The 16,826-nt window shown below is 40.4% G+C and overlaps 1 protein-coding gene across 1 annotated transcript in view; it reads left to right on the top strand.

Moving 5' to 3' along the window:
- The window catches only part of vgll2b (vestigial-like family member 2b), a 36,391-nt gene extending 19,859 nt beyond the window's left edge, over positions 1-16,532 (top strand). The window contains exons 2-5 of the mRNA XM_060932837.1: positions 3,468-3,866; positions 4,195-4,495; positions 6,851-7,267; positions 14,490-16,532. Coding sequence (XP_060788820.1) covers positions 3,468-3,866; positions 4,195-4,495; positions 6,851-7,267; positions 14,490-14,533 — 1,161 coding nt within the window. The 3' untranslated portion in view covers positions 14,534-16,532. The remainder of the gene's footprint in view (positions 1-3,467; positions 3,867-4,194; positions 4,496-6,850; positions 7,268-14,489) is intronic.
- Positions 16,533-16,826: the final 294 nt, after the last annotated feature.

Raw genomic sequence — 16,826 nt, 5'->3', positions numbered from 1 at the left:
ACTCCTTCAAGTTAGATGGGTTGTGTTGGTGTACAGCAATCTTCAAGTTATGCCACAGATTCTCAATTGGATTGAGGTCTGGGCTTTGATTAGGCCATTCCAAGACATTTAAATGTTTCCCTTTAAACCACTCCAGTGTAGCTTTAGCAATATGTTTAGGGTCATTGTCCTGCTGGAACATGAACCTTCATCCCAGTCTCAAACTTCTGGCCAACTCAAACAGGTTTTCCTCCAGAATTGCCCTGTATTTAGTGCCATCCATCTTTCCTTCAGTCCTGACCAGCTTTCCTGTCCCTGCAGATGAAAAACATCCCCACAGCATGATGCTGCTACCACCATGCTTCACTATAGGAATGGTGTTCTCAGGGTGATGGGTTTGTGCCACACATGGCATTTCTCATGATGGCCAAAAAGTTCAGTTTTAGTCTCATTTGACCAGAGAATCTTCTTCCATGTGTTTGGGGAGTCTGCCACATGCTGTTGGGAAAACTCCAAACATGTTTTCTTAAGCAATGGCTTTTTTCTGGCCACTCTTCCATAAAGCCCCACTCTGTGGAGTGTACGGCTTAAAGTGGTCCTATGGACAGATACTCCCATCTCCACTGTGGATCTTTGCAGCTCCTTCAGTGTTATCTTTGGTGTCTTTGTTGCATCTCTGATTAATGCCCTCCTTGCCTGGTCTGTGAGTTTTGGTGGGCAGGGCCTTCTCTTGTCAGGTTCGTAGTGGTGCCGTCTTCTTTCCATTTTGCTAGAATGGAATTAATGGAGCTCTGTGGGATATTCAAAGTTTGGGATATTTTTTTATAACCCAACCCTGATCCATACTTCTCCACAACTTTGTCTCTGACCTGTTTGGAGGCTCCTTGGTTTTCATGTTGCTTGCTTAGTAGTGTAGCAGAGTCAGGGTCCTTCCAGAACAGGTTGATTTCTACAGACATCATGTGACAGATCATGTGACACTTTGATTGCACACAGGTGGATCTTTATCAACTAATTATGTAACTTATGAAGTGAATTGGGGCGGCACGGTGGTGTAGTGGTTAGCGCTGTCGCCTCACAGCAAGAAGGTCCTGGGTTCGAGCCCCGGGGCCGGCGAGGGCCTTTCTGTGTGGAGTTTGCATGTTCTCCCCGTGTCCGCGTGGGTTTCCTCCGGGTGCTCCGGTTTCCCCCACAGCCCAAAGACATGCAGGTTAGGTCAACCGGTGACTCTAAATTGACCGTAGGTGTGAATGTGAGTGTGAATGGTTGTCTGTGTCTCTGTGTCAGCCCTGCGATGACCTGGCGACTTGTCCAGGGTGTACCCCGCCTTTCGCCCGTAGTCAGCTGGGATAGGCTCCAGCTTGCCTGCGACCCTGTAGAAGGATAAAGCGGCTAGAGATAATGAGATAATGAAGTGAATTGGTTGGACCAGCTTTTATTTAGGGGTTTCATACGAAAGGGGGTGAATACTTATGCACACTCCAGATTTCTGTTTTTTCATTTCAGTTATTGTTTGTGTCACAATAAAACAACAATTTTCACCTTTAAAATGGTCGGCATGTTGTGTAAATCAGATGGTGCTAACCCTCCAAAAATCCATTTTAATTCCAGCTTGTAATGCAACAAAACAGGACAAAGACCAAGGGGGATGAATACTTTTGCAAGACACTGTACATATACAGTATTATTTACATATCACAGAATCTACAGAACATAAAATGATATATAACTATCAAGAGAAAATGCTGTATTCACTTTCTGAGGTCCAAAACTTTAATATCATTAAATTATCATGTACATCATTATAATTCCAAGCTCTTACGCTATCTTCCAGGTTTTAAATACTGTGAGACATTCTGCTTCCACTGCCAGTATACTGCAAAAATATTACTCATACTTTAATCACTAGTATTTGTTTAGCAGCATGATTACATTACAGGTATTTAGCAGACACTCTTATCCAGAGAGGCAGATAACACACCCAGAGTAGCCCAGGGAGCAGTTGGTGGTTAGGTGCCTTGCTCAAGGGCACTTCAGCCATTCATGCTGATCCAGGGACTCAAACCGGTGACCTTTTAGTCCCAAAGCTGCTTCCTCTAACCATTAGGCCATGACTTCCCCCTGGCATGATGGTGCAATGGTTAGCAGTATCACCTCACAGCAAAAGATTCTAGGTTTGAACCCTGTGGCTGACTTGGGCCTCTCCGTGCAGAGTTTGCGTGTCCTGCTTGTGCCTGCATGGGTTTCCTCTCACAGTCCACAGACATACAGATTAGGTCATCTGCTATAAATTACCCATAGGAGTGAGCATGAATGGTTTTTCATCTCTGTGTTTGCTTTGTGATAGTTTGGTGACCTGTTTAGCGTGAACCCTGCCTCTCATCCAATGTCAGCTGGGATTGGCTCCAGCTTCCTCCAATACCCTGATTGATAAACGGGATAGCTGATGGATGGATGGCATTGCTTTATTATTTCTTTGAGTTTGATTGTTGGAAGAAAAAAAAAGATATCCTCTAATATCCACTTAGCACTCACAGGGACAGTTGAGGCTTAGTGTTTAGAACTCTGCGTTTGGAATTTTAAGGCTGGAGTTCAAATCTCAGGATGAAGGTTACACATTTGGTAGTGGCAATGGTTGTGTGTGTGTTAATCGGGGGTAGGTTACAGTTAAGTTCTACAGTAGGGCCACATTTAAGTCTAGACCCAAAACTGCAATCAGGTGAGGTTATGGGATGAGTGTCATGCAACTTTCACCTGCAACTGGCTTAACTGAAATACAATCCAAATAATTAACTACCATAACACTGGATAACTGAAATGAGTTAATGTTATGGTGCATGCTTTGTTATGTAAATTCAAAATCCAGTAAAAGGTTTGACTCAAAGAGTGAATGTTTTAAATTATTACAAAAAAAAGTTTGTTTTAAAATACAATTTGTTATGACGGTGAATTAGGGGTGGCACGGTGGTGTAGTGGTTAGCGCTGTCGCCTCACAGCAAGAAGGTCCGGGTTTGAGCCCTGTGGCCGGCGAGGGCTTTTCTGTGTGGAGTTTGTATGTTCTCCGTGTGGGTTTCCTCCGGGTGCTCTGGTTTCCCCCAAAGACATGCACGTTAGGTTAACTGGTGACTCTAAATTGACTATGGGTGTCTATGTATCAGCCCTGTGATGACCTGGCGACTTGTCCAGGGTGTACCCTGCCCTTCGCCCGTAGTCAGCTGGGATAGGCTCCAGCTTGCCTGTGACCCTGTAGAACAGGATAAAGCGGCTTGAGATGATGGTGAATTTATTTAGGCTTTTTGGACAGTTTTGCTCTGGGATGGGGGGGAGGGTTCCTCCAGCTTTAGTTTAGGAGCTGGGTAATGATCTAGTGACCCTTCAACCTTGCAGCTACCACAAGTCCACTTCTGGACAGTTTAGTTTAGAATTAAAGGTTGGTGCCTGGTTGGTTGTGATGCCCCTGATGTTCCACCTTTCACTTCCAACACCAGGCGCACGAACCTGTATTTGAATCCCCAGCTCTTTTTCGATTTCGAGCCCACCCCTATGTGGCTGTGATTGGCCAGAAGCAAATGATCGACGTTCCTCAAGAAGGAAGACTGGTTCCGAATCTGCGTCTCCAAGCCGAACTGTATCGCCAAAGCGCGGCACAGAGAGACCCGAACCCGGCGCTGGACCTGGTTACCCGGCTTCCTGTGCTGGTTCTGCTTTCCTCTTTAACCGGAGCTTTAAGCGCGAGGACTGGAGAGCAGTGCGCGCTTTCGCTCTGGACGCAGCGGGAGCAGCGCGCGGCGGCGTTTATCATGAGTTGCCCGGACGTGATGCGCCCGCTTTACAGCCATTACGCACCTCACGCGCCTGGAGACGCCGCGTTCGCCGGCAATTTTCCGGTGAGTTTTTCCTTACTTTATTACTCCAATGATTGCTGTATAGTTTGTTTTTTAAAATGTCTTAACCCGGGTTTGCTTGGCCAAGTGCGCACCACAGAAACCTCCAACAAAACGACGCATTATTTGCACCTTTACGCATTTACTAATATATATATATATATTTGTTTTGATATGTGGATCATACATATTTTCTGTTGTGCAGAGCATTATATATTAAAAGCACTTCTGAACGCGGCTTAGTTGTCAGTCATGCAGACATGCACATTGATGGATTTGGCTATTACGACATTGTTTGGCAAAGGCTCTCTCCCATTCAACCCTCTCCCAGACTCCCACTCGTGTCAGCAGTCCATCGTCTCGAAACAGGAACCTAATGGACGCCTCTGGATCAGAGGAGGTCCCAGCTTTAGGAGGGAACCCAGTGCCAGGGAGCCTGTCCTCATCTGCGTACTCCTCGGGCGGACAGAAGGAGAAGCAGGTCGGAGAAGCTGAGTACCTGAGTTCTCGATGTGTTCTTTTTACCTATTACCAAGGGGACATCAGTAGTGTGGTGGATGAGCACTTCTCCAGAGCTCTCAGCTCCTGCACAGGGATGGAAGGCAAGAGGAGAGCCAGTCAGGTCAATGCAGGTGAGCCCTGAGTAGACACACACACACACTCGTAGTTTAGTGCATTTGCTTAAGAAAGTCTCTCGTATTTATACACATGAACAAAGTCTTCCAAACATTTCCGACAAACATCAAATAGTATTTATTAGGCTCTAAGAGCATTGAATCGGCCTTAAATAATTTTAGTATTAGGCATTTGATTTGATTGAATCATTATGTCAATAAACACCTGGTGCAACTTAAAATGTAGCCTGTTTTTTAAGACACCGAGGTGCCTTGCTAAATGCAAGTGAGTTCAGGTATGTACATTTGGTTTGTATTAAAAAATGTTTAAAAAAACCAACAACCATAAATTATGGAGGCTTTCACCAGTGCTGCAGTTTACATTCAATCTGTCATTTGAGTTTATTTGTCATTTCAGTAACTGTAACCGGCAGCTGAGAGGATCACTGAAATATATTTGCATGCTCATGGGTGGAGGACAATCACTAATCGTTTTGACCCCTAAGAGCCAAGGTATTGGCCTTAGTGACAGTACCACTGTCCTCTCTGATTATGTTGCTCTTTTTGCCATCTACATTCTACTCTTTCAATGTGGCTTCCTGCCTCCCAACAGATACTATGTTTAAATATGGTGGTAAGCTCCAAGGCTCGAGGCTGTATCGGCTTCAAACAGCTCAGGCGGCCTTGCTATCCCACACCAAGATTTATGACTGACGCCCCCTCCTCTGATTCAAACTACATCACCGGTGTCTTTTTTCGGAAGAATTCTAAATATAAATGTAATGGCTAAAAACATAAAATGCCCCCTGACATTCTACAAGGGTTGACAGGAGGCTAGTGAAAACAACTGGTGGGGTGGGAAGGCGGGAGACGTGAATAGGGGAGGGTAGCAGAAGAAGAGGAGAGGTGCTGTGTGGTAATAGGGGAGTAGGACGTTCTACTCTCAGCTTAAGAGTGAGAGATGTCATCACAGGAGGTGATTTAAAGTGGCAAAGTCCTTGTGCTGTGTTGCAAGCAGCATGAAACTGCTACCTTATATAGTTTCAGCTTAGGCTCTATGCAAAGAAAGGACAAGCCCCTCTGTGTCCTTAACTCTGTGTACTCCCTTCTGTCTCTTATTTATCAAGTCATTCGTCTGTCGTTGTCAGGTTCCCTCTCTCACTGCCGTCTCTGTCTGTTTATTTATGTGTCCTATTATAAGAACATATGAGGTTACATGCAACACCATATGATCCAACCTGAAAGAAATGAGGTGCAATCATGTGACATGCATGACTTCACTGACAAGCAGGGGTCCTAATGTGGACACACTTTGCTACTGACAGTCAGCTGCTTTCTGACCCCGCCTGTTGTTTCCCTAATGAAATCCTATATTTGCATGCCATACCATACTGATCAAGTGATTTATTTAGTTGCGAGTTGAGAGAAGTGTCTTGTTGATAGAGAAGTCAGTACATTCACAAAACGAGGCTCGAAGAAATGAGAAATGACATTTTTAGGCTTTGATTTAAGTCAGGAAAAAGGTCGCAATGTTCCAACAATTTAAAATGTTATACCTCCTGTTGTCATACACCACCCAGGTCGGTGCAGGTGCATTTTATTTTAACACAAAAACAGAAATTAAGAGTGTAGTACGCCCCTGATGTGGGTGGAATACTGAAGCACGGCAGGCGGGAGCTGATGTTCGCAAACACTTTATTTTTACTAATTTCGTTGCTTTTCAGATTCATTCACTCACTCGCTGCTCACACACACACGTGTTCTGGTCGGGAGAGCTCTTTTCTCTTTGCTCTCCCTCTCATTTTCTATCCTCCACTGTCACTGCAACAAACACACACATTATTAATTGACAACAGGTGTACTGACTTTGCCACTCACCTTCCCCGGCCCCACCTTCCATTCACAAACTGACTCTTGGCCACGCCCCCACTACCACAAAGAGCAAACTAGAAATTTTGTTTTATACCGAAGCAAATTATCAATATGCTGGCAGTATATGATGGTGAATCAAATAAAAACCTGACAAGTGTGACATGAATTGGAATTAAGTTGAATTTCTAAAAGAATTTGGACACTCGTGAAACATTGGAACACTTCCATTGAGCAAAATAGAGATTGTGTAAAAATATTCTTTTCTATACCTCTTTAATTGCAATAAGCAATGCATTTTTAAAAATTTGACTCACACTTGTAACAGCAAATTACACTTACACCAGCATGAAAAGAGTCGACTAGATAAAATCCAATGTCTTTGGTCATTTGAATCCTGCTATGAATAAGCACCTGCATTAAAATGAAGCAGCTTATAGTTTGGCTTATATCAAAGTCTCTTCCTTTCCTTTTTGAAGTCTAACTTTCTCTCTCTCTCTCTAGAACCAACATCTCCAAACAGTCGGAGAAATTTCCCTCCATCCTTCTGGGACAGTCATTATCCGTCACCACCCAGTCGACCTCATTGTGACCCAACAGGGACCCCAGCCTACTCCGTGGACCCCTACACCCAAGCTCTACATGCAGGTTTACCTCATGCCCATCCTCATGCTCACCCCTCTGACTCCTGGGGCTACACCCAAAGTCAGGTGTATGGTCCCCCACGGTCCCTTCATGAACTCTACTCTGCACCGGGGCTGGAGGCGCACTATAGTCCCCTGCTCATGCCTGCTGTCAGGCCACCCCACCTGCCCCCTACCCTGCCAGGCCATTACGATGTAGCGAAACTGGAACCTACACCCACATGGCCTGGACTGCTTCCACCAGGAGACATGGCACTCGCCCTAAACATGGACCCAGGTATGAGCAATTCACTGTGAGCTTGTAAATCCTAGATCAGTAATACTTAGCCAACACCAAGTACAAAAACACCAAGGTGTTGAATGTTTTAAAGATTAAGTTCTGGAACGGTCTGTGAGTTCTGGCTCTGAAAGTTCCTCAACCTCAGCTATATCACATCACTCAAGTTTATAACTAGCTTCAAATAGAGGCGTGCTTGGGATTGCTTTTTTATAATCCTGGTCAAGCAGTTATTATTTTACACTCACCAGCCACTTTAATAGGAACTTGTTCTTGATTCTGAGGTTCCTGTTCTTGGCTGCAGGAGTGGAACCCAATGTGTTGTTCTGCTGTTGCATGCTGAGATGCTTTTCTGCTCACCACGGTTGTAAAGAGTGATTATATGAGTTACTATATCCTTCCTGGCAGCTCAAACCAATCTGTCCATTCCCCTCTGATCCTCTCTTATCAACAAGGCGTTTGTTTCCACCCACAGAACTGTCGCTCACTCACTCAGTGTTTTTTGTTTTTCGCACCGTTCTGTGTAAACTCTAGAGACTACTGTGTGTGAAAACCCCAGGAGATCAGCAGTCACAGCTCGAAATTCGCGGTGGTCCGGTCGCCTGAGGCGACTTAATTTGTCATTTGGCGGGTAATTCCTGTCACTAGGCAGCCCGGCTGGCTAGTTGAAAATAAAAAATATATATGAAGCGAAGATTCAGACACACCGTCAACTAAAGCCGCCACATATTCAGCGTGTGCCGTGTCTGTGTTAATCGATGTGTTTATTGGCAGGACGGAAAATACAGAAGAATTCGGAATCATATTGTGTACGAGTCAGGCTGTCGGTTTTTCACTACTGCGCATGCATATAACGCATCTCGTTGAATATCGCGGTAATCACGTTATCAAATTCAATAGATGTGGCCACATTATCGCCCATTTAAACACGTGTTTTTGTTGTTGTTTACATCTACGTCTGCCAAAGCTACGTTGCGATGTGGAATTTTCTGAAAGGTGTACAGAAACCGCCAGAGACGGGGACAAAGCGACCTCGGTCTGAAGAGGAGAAAAAGGCCGCGGATAAAGCGTATGAGAAGGAGGAACGACAAAGGACTTATAAGCAAGCGTGGGAGCAGGGTAGGCCTTGGCTGCGATACGATTTTTATGGAATAATTAATTTTTTTCAAGTGGATTCCTAGTCAATATGGAGCTCCTAATGCTTTCTCTCTCAAATGGTTAAATACAGAAAGCATGTTGGACATATTTTGGGTGCTATAGTCATGATAGTAAGTATATTTGTTTTCAATACTCATACACCAAGTTGCCAAGTTTTCCAATATATTATTATTTGTTGATATTATATTATGGTGCTCTGTGTTGTTCTCATTTATGTATTTAACAACAGTATCAAAATACTCGGGTCTTGAAATAAATGCACATTAGTCATGAACAATGGTAACTACTCTCTTTTGTGTTATTTTTGACAGAAGTAAAATTCATACATGAACAGATTTTGGTGAGTTGATTTTCTGTTTGGTGAGTTACTTTGGAAGGGAACTAGTCCGGCTGGCTGGCGAAAAAATATATGAATTTCTAGGCCTGGCAGTTTCTGAAATACTCAAACCAACATCCATGCCACAGTGAAAGAAAGTCACACTTCACTGTGAGATCACAGTTTTTCCTTTTCTGATGTTTGAACATTGTGAACATTAACTGAAGCTTTTGATTTGTATCTGTGTGATTTGGTGCATCGTGCTGCTGTCGAGGGATCGGCTGATTAGAGAACCGCATCAAACAGGAGGTGTATGGGTGTTCCTAATAAAGTGTCCAGTGAGTGTGTTTGCCTGTGAAATTTTCTAATGAATTTATTTGATTCCAAAATACAAATGAACAAGTAGCCTGATAGTATCTTAATTTAAATCAGTCTGACCGTGACCAGGCAGGTACTAAGGCTGCAGTAATCGCACAGTGAGACCTACTTTGTCCTGTGAGTTTAATCTCTGACTGCTCGTGAAACTTTTGTGTTGCATCCCAAGAGGTCCAGTTTTCATGAACACCTCTAGTCTCAATCAGGTTCCTAGTTCCATCTTCCTGGTGAAAAAAAAAAGGATAGGGCGCATCCTATTCATATCTGGGTCATTCTAGAATTCGGGGTACATTTCATGTCTCTGAGATAAACCTTTTGTTATTTTCCACAAAATAAATCTCTATTGAATCAGTTTTGAACAATAATGCAAATTATGACAAATTTTGATCAGTAGCGATGCTTCATGTACATTTTAGACCCAATTTATCCATAAAACATGAACTAAATGACTCCCACCCCTCCCCCCACATTACTGGCTGTCTTCGACTCCTGATTCATCCATTCAACTCCAATAAACAGGAAGTGATTCAGTCGAACAATCTGTTTTTTGGGGGGTTTATTCTATTAACTGTTATAAAATCAATTGCACAGAAAGTCTACTTTCTGTATTATGTGAAATTTCAGTTATGAAAATATATTTTTTATCCACCCCAGATGTTCTCGTCAACTCTGTTAACTCTGTTATAAAACCGCATAAAATCCACAAAGTCTTTTAATAATACACATGATACCTGCACCGAGTGATATCACTTCCTCTGGTAGGAAACTTCAGAAAGGCAGTGAGGTATGTTATGTTTCTTCTCTCATTAATTTGAACAAAATGTTGAGGATATACCAACAGTAGATTAATTATTCATCAAATCTGTTACTGTGATATTGGAGTGAATGTCTCACTCATTTTTTAAAAACAATATGATTAAAGTCCATAAAATTCTGTTTTTACACATGCCGTGTGGTAGCTAAGTTGAGGTTAGCATGTGGAATAATTAAGACACAAAATGGTAGGAAATGTCAACTCTGTTATTGCCAATGCCCAGTTTAACGACAACAGAGTTGACGGTGGCGATAGTCAACACTTGAAATGTACCCGCGATTATAGACCGGGCCGTATATATTTGAGATCCATTTAGAATGCATCTGTTCAATTTGAGTAAATGTTTTCTTATTCAGTTACATCCCTATTAGTGACTTTGAAAGCAAGACAAAATCTTTACTAAGATTATTACTCTGAAAAGCCTCTGTACAAACCAACTAAAGTAGTTAGCACTATTGGGTCGTACACAGGGAATCTTTTCATAACCCTGGGAACTCCAGCCTCATTTGGATGTAGCATGAGGTCTTGTTCAAAAAGAAAGGTAGGAATGATCTAGTAATATTTCCAAATTCAGATCTAACAGGGCATTAAAATGGAGCTCATGAAGTTGAGCTGCTGTCATGATAACATAGTTACTAAGCAACTACGGTATGAAGCAATAACTTAGGATTGAGGCTAATGATTGTGATCAATAGAACAGAGACCTTACGGGTTTTTTTCTTTTTATGGAAATAATGTAAAGGCAGAATGACAGTGTAAATGAGAAAAAAAACTGTCAGGAATATCTACATTTTCCTCAGATGTGCTCATAAATTACTAAGAAAAGACTAAAATTACACTTTAATTACTTCCGTTGCTTCAAACTGAGCTTTAATGGGCTCCACCATATTGACAGACAGCAACATTTAGCTGCAACTCAGAAACAAGAAAATATAAGAATCTTTAACTGCTAATACTGTTTTCATTAATTTTCTAACAGCAGGTTTGTAGGTTTATATTAATGTAATTGTTCTAGTATATGCTTGTTCTGGAGTACTAATTTACAGGGACTGGGATGGTGGACTCCTAAACTTATCTAAATAATAAATGCATTACAAATGTGTTGTTATTTAACAAAGAAAAATGTATAATAGTTCATATAGAGCGACAGTTCTACAATTATCGACACCTTTTCAGATTTACCAATAAAAAACAATTTTGCAAAGGTGAGTTTCAGTTCCAGCAGTTATTATTGGTTAATTAATCAACTGGAAGACCCCCCCCTTTGATCTCGTCATCTAATGACACAGCTCGTTACCTGAGATGGAATTTTTTCAGCATGATCAGCAATTTTTCAGAAAACCCGGACGTTATCATCGCAGGTGAGCATGATGGGAAGATCATGGACATGTTTTTACTGATCAAATTCACCGATATTTCATGATCTCCTCGTCGAAACCTACTTTGTTTCTGACTCTTTCATTTGACAGTCGCCATTTTGTATCTAAACGCGCGTTTGAGAATCACGTGAGGTGTCGATAATAGTGATCACTTTCACCAGTGTCCACCATTATCGACACCCTGTGGAATTAAGTGACATTTACAACTGTTATGGATCGATCTTTGTGTAACATTGTTGAAGGAGATGAAGTACTTTAAAAAAATAAAAAAGTGCTGTGATTTATAATAATTTTTTATAACAGAATGGAATGTTTATAGAGTATTTGGAATCCGATTGCAATAAATAGAATTAGACCAGAATTAAATTCCGAGCATATAAAAAATTACATGCTTGAAATATTGAGATTTTATTTAAAATGTGTTTTCCATAGAAGATATTTTGGACTAAATATAAGTCTATGGAAGACACATTTTAAATAAAAACTATGTTTTGTTAACTTAATACCACATACTGATTATTATTATTTTTAATAAATAATCATCTGGATGTCGATAATTGTGGAACGGTGTCATGTGATCTAATACGCTAAGTAATCGGGAATCAACTAATTTTTTTTCCAGTGGAAGTTTAAGGAATTATTCATGCATAATTTACATCATGAAAGATCGTTAAGGTGTCGATAATTGTAGCCTCTGCTCTAGTAAAGGTTTCTGTCAGAACACATTTATTTAGCATTTCTGTAATAAGTTGTGAGTGTCAGCACTTTGTAACATTCTGTACATTTTCTGCAGCAGTAAAATCTTCAGGACAGAGGACATTGCACTTTACGGTTTCTTTGTAACATGACAAGTTGTCTGTTTTCTAACAAATTAAACTCAGTGATGAAAATAGAGGCTGGTGAGAGAAATGACTGTTGATTATGTAAACGATAGGACAGGAACTAACTGGCTTCATGGACAGTCCACAGCATTACGCTGAACCAATAAACAGACAAAAGTATGATGTGTCATTAATTAACCCTTTCACCACTGTGGAACTTCATATAGAGACTGCTGCACTGTAAAACATTTCAAATTGGTTTAACTTGGAAATGCAAGTTCACCTGCTGCCTTGAAAATGCAAGTTAACTCAATTTGACGATTAGCTTTGTTTCAACTCAGAAAGTCTCAGTTAGTCAAGACAACTAAATCATTCAAGTCTAACCTTTGAAAACTTGCACAGATTAGTTCAAATTAAAACACTTTTCAGAGCCCATTGAGTTAAAGAGAAAAAGTAAGTGGACATAACTAAACAAGGCTGAAATGTTTTACAGTGTAGATACACCATATAACTTTATATAAGAAATATCATTAACATGAAGTAACTTTATGATAAAGTCAGTATAAACCAGTACACAATTTTAAAAGAAAATACTGTATAGTGAACTAGTGTGTGCCATAGTGACATATTTGGTATCGTTGGAAACTAGAAGAATTTTGCTTTGAGAATATGTAACACTTATGACAATAAACTGAACACGGGTACATTTGTGTTTTGTCCACTAATATTTACTGAAAGAAAGATGCATAACCTGAATTAAGTTATTCCATGAAATCAAGTCGTACATGAGCTGATAGACAATGAGGCGCATCGCACCGAGTTGTCTATAATCCATATACGATGAGATTGAGTGGAATAACTGTTTTATTTTATCCACATTCACTGAATTTTGAAAAACGGATCATTTTTAACCCTGCCAACAGTAGTCGGAGGGGTTATTATTTTCACCTGCGTCAGTTTGTGTGTGTGTGTATCTGTCTGTCTGTTTGTCTGTCTGTGTGTCTGCAAGATATCTCAAGAACCAATGGATCGATTTGGACCAAATTTTGTACATGTGTTGCCAATCACCCAGGAAGGAAACCATTAAATTTTGGAGGTCAAAGGTCAAGGTCATGGCAGAACTTCGAAATTTTCGCCCAATGTATTTTAATAGGGAAAAGGCGGGGTTTGCACTCGTTAGAGTGTCCCTGTCTAGTTATTTTTAATTTTTGCAGATTCAATAAAGGGGCGGCACGGTGGTGTAGTGGTTAGCGCTGTCGCCTCACAGCAAGAAGGTCCGGGTTTGAGCCCCGTGGCCGGCGAGGGCCTTTCTGTGCGGAGTTTGCATGTTCTCCCCGTGTCCGCGTGGGTTTCCTCCGGGTGCTCCGGTTTCCCCCACAGTCCAAAGACATGCAGGTTAGGTTAACTGGTGACTCTAAATTGAGCGTAGGTGTGAATGTGAGTGTGAATGGTTGTCTGTGTCTATGTGTCAGCACTGTGATGACCTGGTGACTTGTCCAGGGTGTACCCCGCCTTTCGCCCGTAGTCAGCTGGGATAGACTGACCATCAAATACTTTTATTCCATATTTTGTTGCTTTTTTTTTTTTGTATTTTGGGGGGTTTTGTTTTTGAGTAGAGTTTGTATTTCGTCCTCGGTTGGTTCAGCAACACATTCTGCCACTTTGTTTTTCTCTACTCACGGTATATGAACTGATATCCTAGTAGTAGAGTAACCAATCAGAGCACGCGATTGCGCATATCCAGTGAATGTGGATAGAATAACATAAAATATTGTTGTGCTGATCTAAATTACATCATAGGAAATCCCAGGGAATCCGACTTCTCAACCAATTAGCATGTACGTGAAAGGGTTAATGAATTCAAAAATTCTTAGCGTTGAAAAATTGTCATGCTAAAAGGGGAATAAAACACTTCAAGACCTGCTTTTATGGGAAACCATTCAGCTTTATGGTGGTAAAAAGTAACTCTGTTTCACATCATACCACCCTCTTGTTGATAATTTTCCTGTCACAACATGCCCCCAAAGTTTTTTATTTCTTCCATGATTAATTCAGAAATTAGTCTTTGAACAAAAATAACTTCACCTGATGTGAGGTGTAAGAGTTATCAGTAACACCTGACTGTTTGTTCTGATTGCCTGACTCAGTGTTTTGCTCTGCTATAAACACAGAGATGTCGTTCTGTTCGCTCTTAACCACCATGACATGCAGAGAGTACATAACAGAGAACAGGTACAAACCAGTGTATCGTTTGCAAGGAAGCGTTTGTGCTTCTTGTCGTCGAGCATCCATGGAGACCCGTGTCTTCCTGTATCCTTATTGTCTTGTCTTTTGTCCCCATGTCTGCTTTGCACTCCAGGGCTGCAGCCACATAAGAAAGGAAAGGAGCTCTACTGGTTTTAACGACCATCTTGATCATCAACTCGTCCAATTAATGCTCTGGAGAGCTGGAGACCGACCCATTGTAACCAAGCTCCTCTCTATCAGACCCCTTCGGCCTTGCCAGATTTATCTGTGCACCATGGAGATAAAAAGAGGATGGAGAGAGAGAACAGTAGAAAAATGAGCGGGGTCCAGCTCTGTGCATTTGTCTTTCCCTCTAATCCTTCCATTCTCTCTCTCTCTCTCTCTCTCTCTCTCTCTCTCTCTCTCTCTCTCTCTCTCTCTCTTTCAAATCTCTCCTGTTTTTTTTTTTTGTGTGTGTGGTATAACAAAAAGCCCATCCTGCTGCCAGGACAGTCACTTGAGAGACTTGGGTAAATAATGGAGATCCAGGATGGAAAGAAAGAAATGACAAACAATGGCAAAGAATTAACAAGCATGAAACAAATAAAGGTAATGGCAAGTTATTCATGATATGTCCTACAGCTCTGTGATGGTATTTTCATATTTATCAAAATTTGTATTATGTGGGATATGGAGAAAATACAAGATGCCCAAAGGATGTTTATGGTTGTTTTTTTTTTTTTTCTTATTCAATAACTGTACTATTTTGTGTTAAATATTAAAGTGTACTGACTGAATTTGATTACATTTGAAGGCCAGTGATTTGTGGAAGTGTACTATTCAGAAACCTTCTACACTAAAGTAGCTTCAGTTGGGAAATTATGTATATTAATATTTGTATGTATTCATGTATGTTTATAGGTGGCATTTTTCCATGTATATTACCAACAAAAAACATGTTCATGAATTCACATATTTAATTCTATTTGTTTTCATGTGATAGCAAGTTATTGTTTTTAATTTGTCACAAAAAAACACTATCATTTTTTCTCAGTCTTGGAATAATGAAATTTTGTTTTTACCAGATAACATGATTAAATGAATGGAAAAAAAAATATGAGCAGAGGAATATTTAACAGTTATTCCACGAAATCGAGTCGTACATGACCTGATGGGTGACGAGGCACGTAGCACTGAGTTGTCTATAATCCATATATGATGGGATTGAGTGGAATAACTGTTTTATTCTATCCACATTCACTGGATTTTGAGAAACAGAGCATTTTTATTTTTTGCAAATTCGATAAATAAAAACTTTATACAAAATGTCCGACAAAATCATTTCCACTTAGAATGTAAACAAACCGGCAAAATGACAGGAGCAATTTGTGAAAAATACGATAATAATAATTCTTGAAAAATAAAAAAGATATGTTCTTTCCATCAAATACTTTTATTCCATTTTTTTGGGGGGGGGTTTGTTTTCGAGTAGAGTTTTTATTTCGTCCTCGGTTGGTTCAACAACACGCTCCGCCATTTTCTTTTTTTCCTTTTGGGTTTTCTGGCGGTTGGCAAGCCAACTTAAAGTTGCATTACTGCCACTGACTGGGCTGGAGTGTAGAACAGGCGATACTGAAGAAAAAAACCCTATATTATTTAGCTATTTCGGTTTCTTTTAAATTCTTTACAACAAATTGATATGTCTGACTTGATGTGCTCCGCCATTTTGTTTTTCCTTTACTCATGGTATATGAGCTGATAGCCTAGTAGTAGAGTAGCCAATCAGAGCACATGATTGCTCATATCCAGTGAATGTGGATAGAATAATGATAGTTAATCATACTTAATACTGTATCTCACTTCACATACAGATCACAAGCCAATTTCTATATTTGTAATGCCTTTTTATATTATTTTTATTCTCAGTTTATCCTGAATGCAACATAGACCTGTTTCAAGCAACAACTTTGTTTAAGGCTGACATGCTTCTTATCATATTTCAAGCCATTAAGTTAATTATATTATTAGATTAGAGGGGGAAATTAAGGGTTATTAATCACTATTTTATTGTCCTGTGATCTCAGGAAAGAATGTGTTATATGAGAAGATAAATTAACACCACAAGAAAACAAATAAAATTAACTTGTTGTGAAAAAATATGTGAATCCATAAAAGTTTTTAGGGCTACTATGATTAAAATATGATCTTTGTTCTTTGAACTTTGCTGAAGTTGGAAGACAAATATTTGTGTTGTATTTTGCTTCTATTTATTAAATTCACATAAATAAAGTGTTTTTCAGCCTGCTGTAATAGTATAAATTATCATTTTCTCAGATAAACTGGAATTAACTTAACACGTGCTTTGACATGCTGTAAATCAGACATAACTGAATGCATTGGGTTGCCAGATTTTAAAATGTGTGAATTCCAGTGAAGCACTGGCATGTAGTGAGAAGCTGTTACTGCTGTT

Source organism: Neoarius graeffei, chromosome 11, assembly GCF_027579695.1.
Source record: "Neoarius graeffei isolate fNeoGra1 chromosome 11, fNeoGra1.pri, whole genome shotgun sequence".
Taxonomy (NCBI): Eukaryota; Metazoa; Chordata; class Actinopteri; order Siluriformes; family Ariidae; genus Neoarius; species Neoarius graeffei.
Note: the sequence above shows the minus strand (reverse complement) of the source record. Positions and strands in the feature narration are given on the sequence as shown.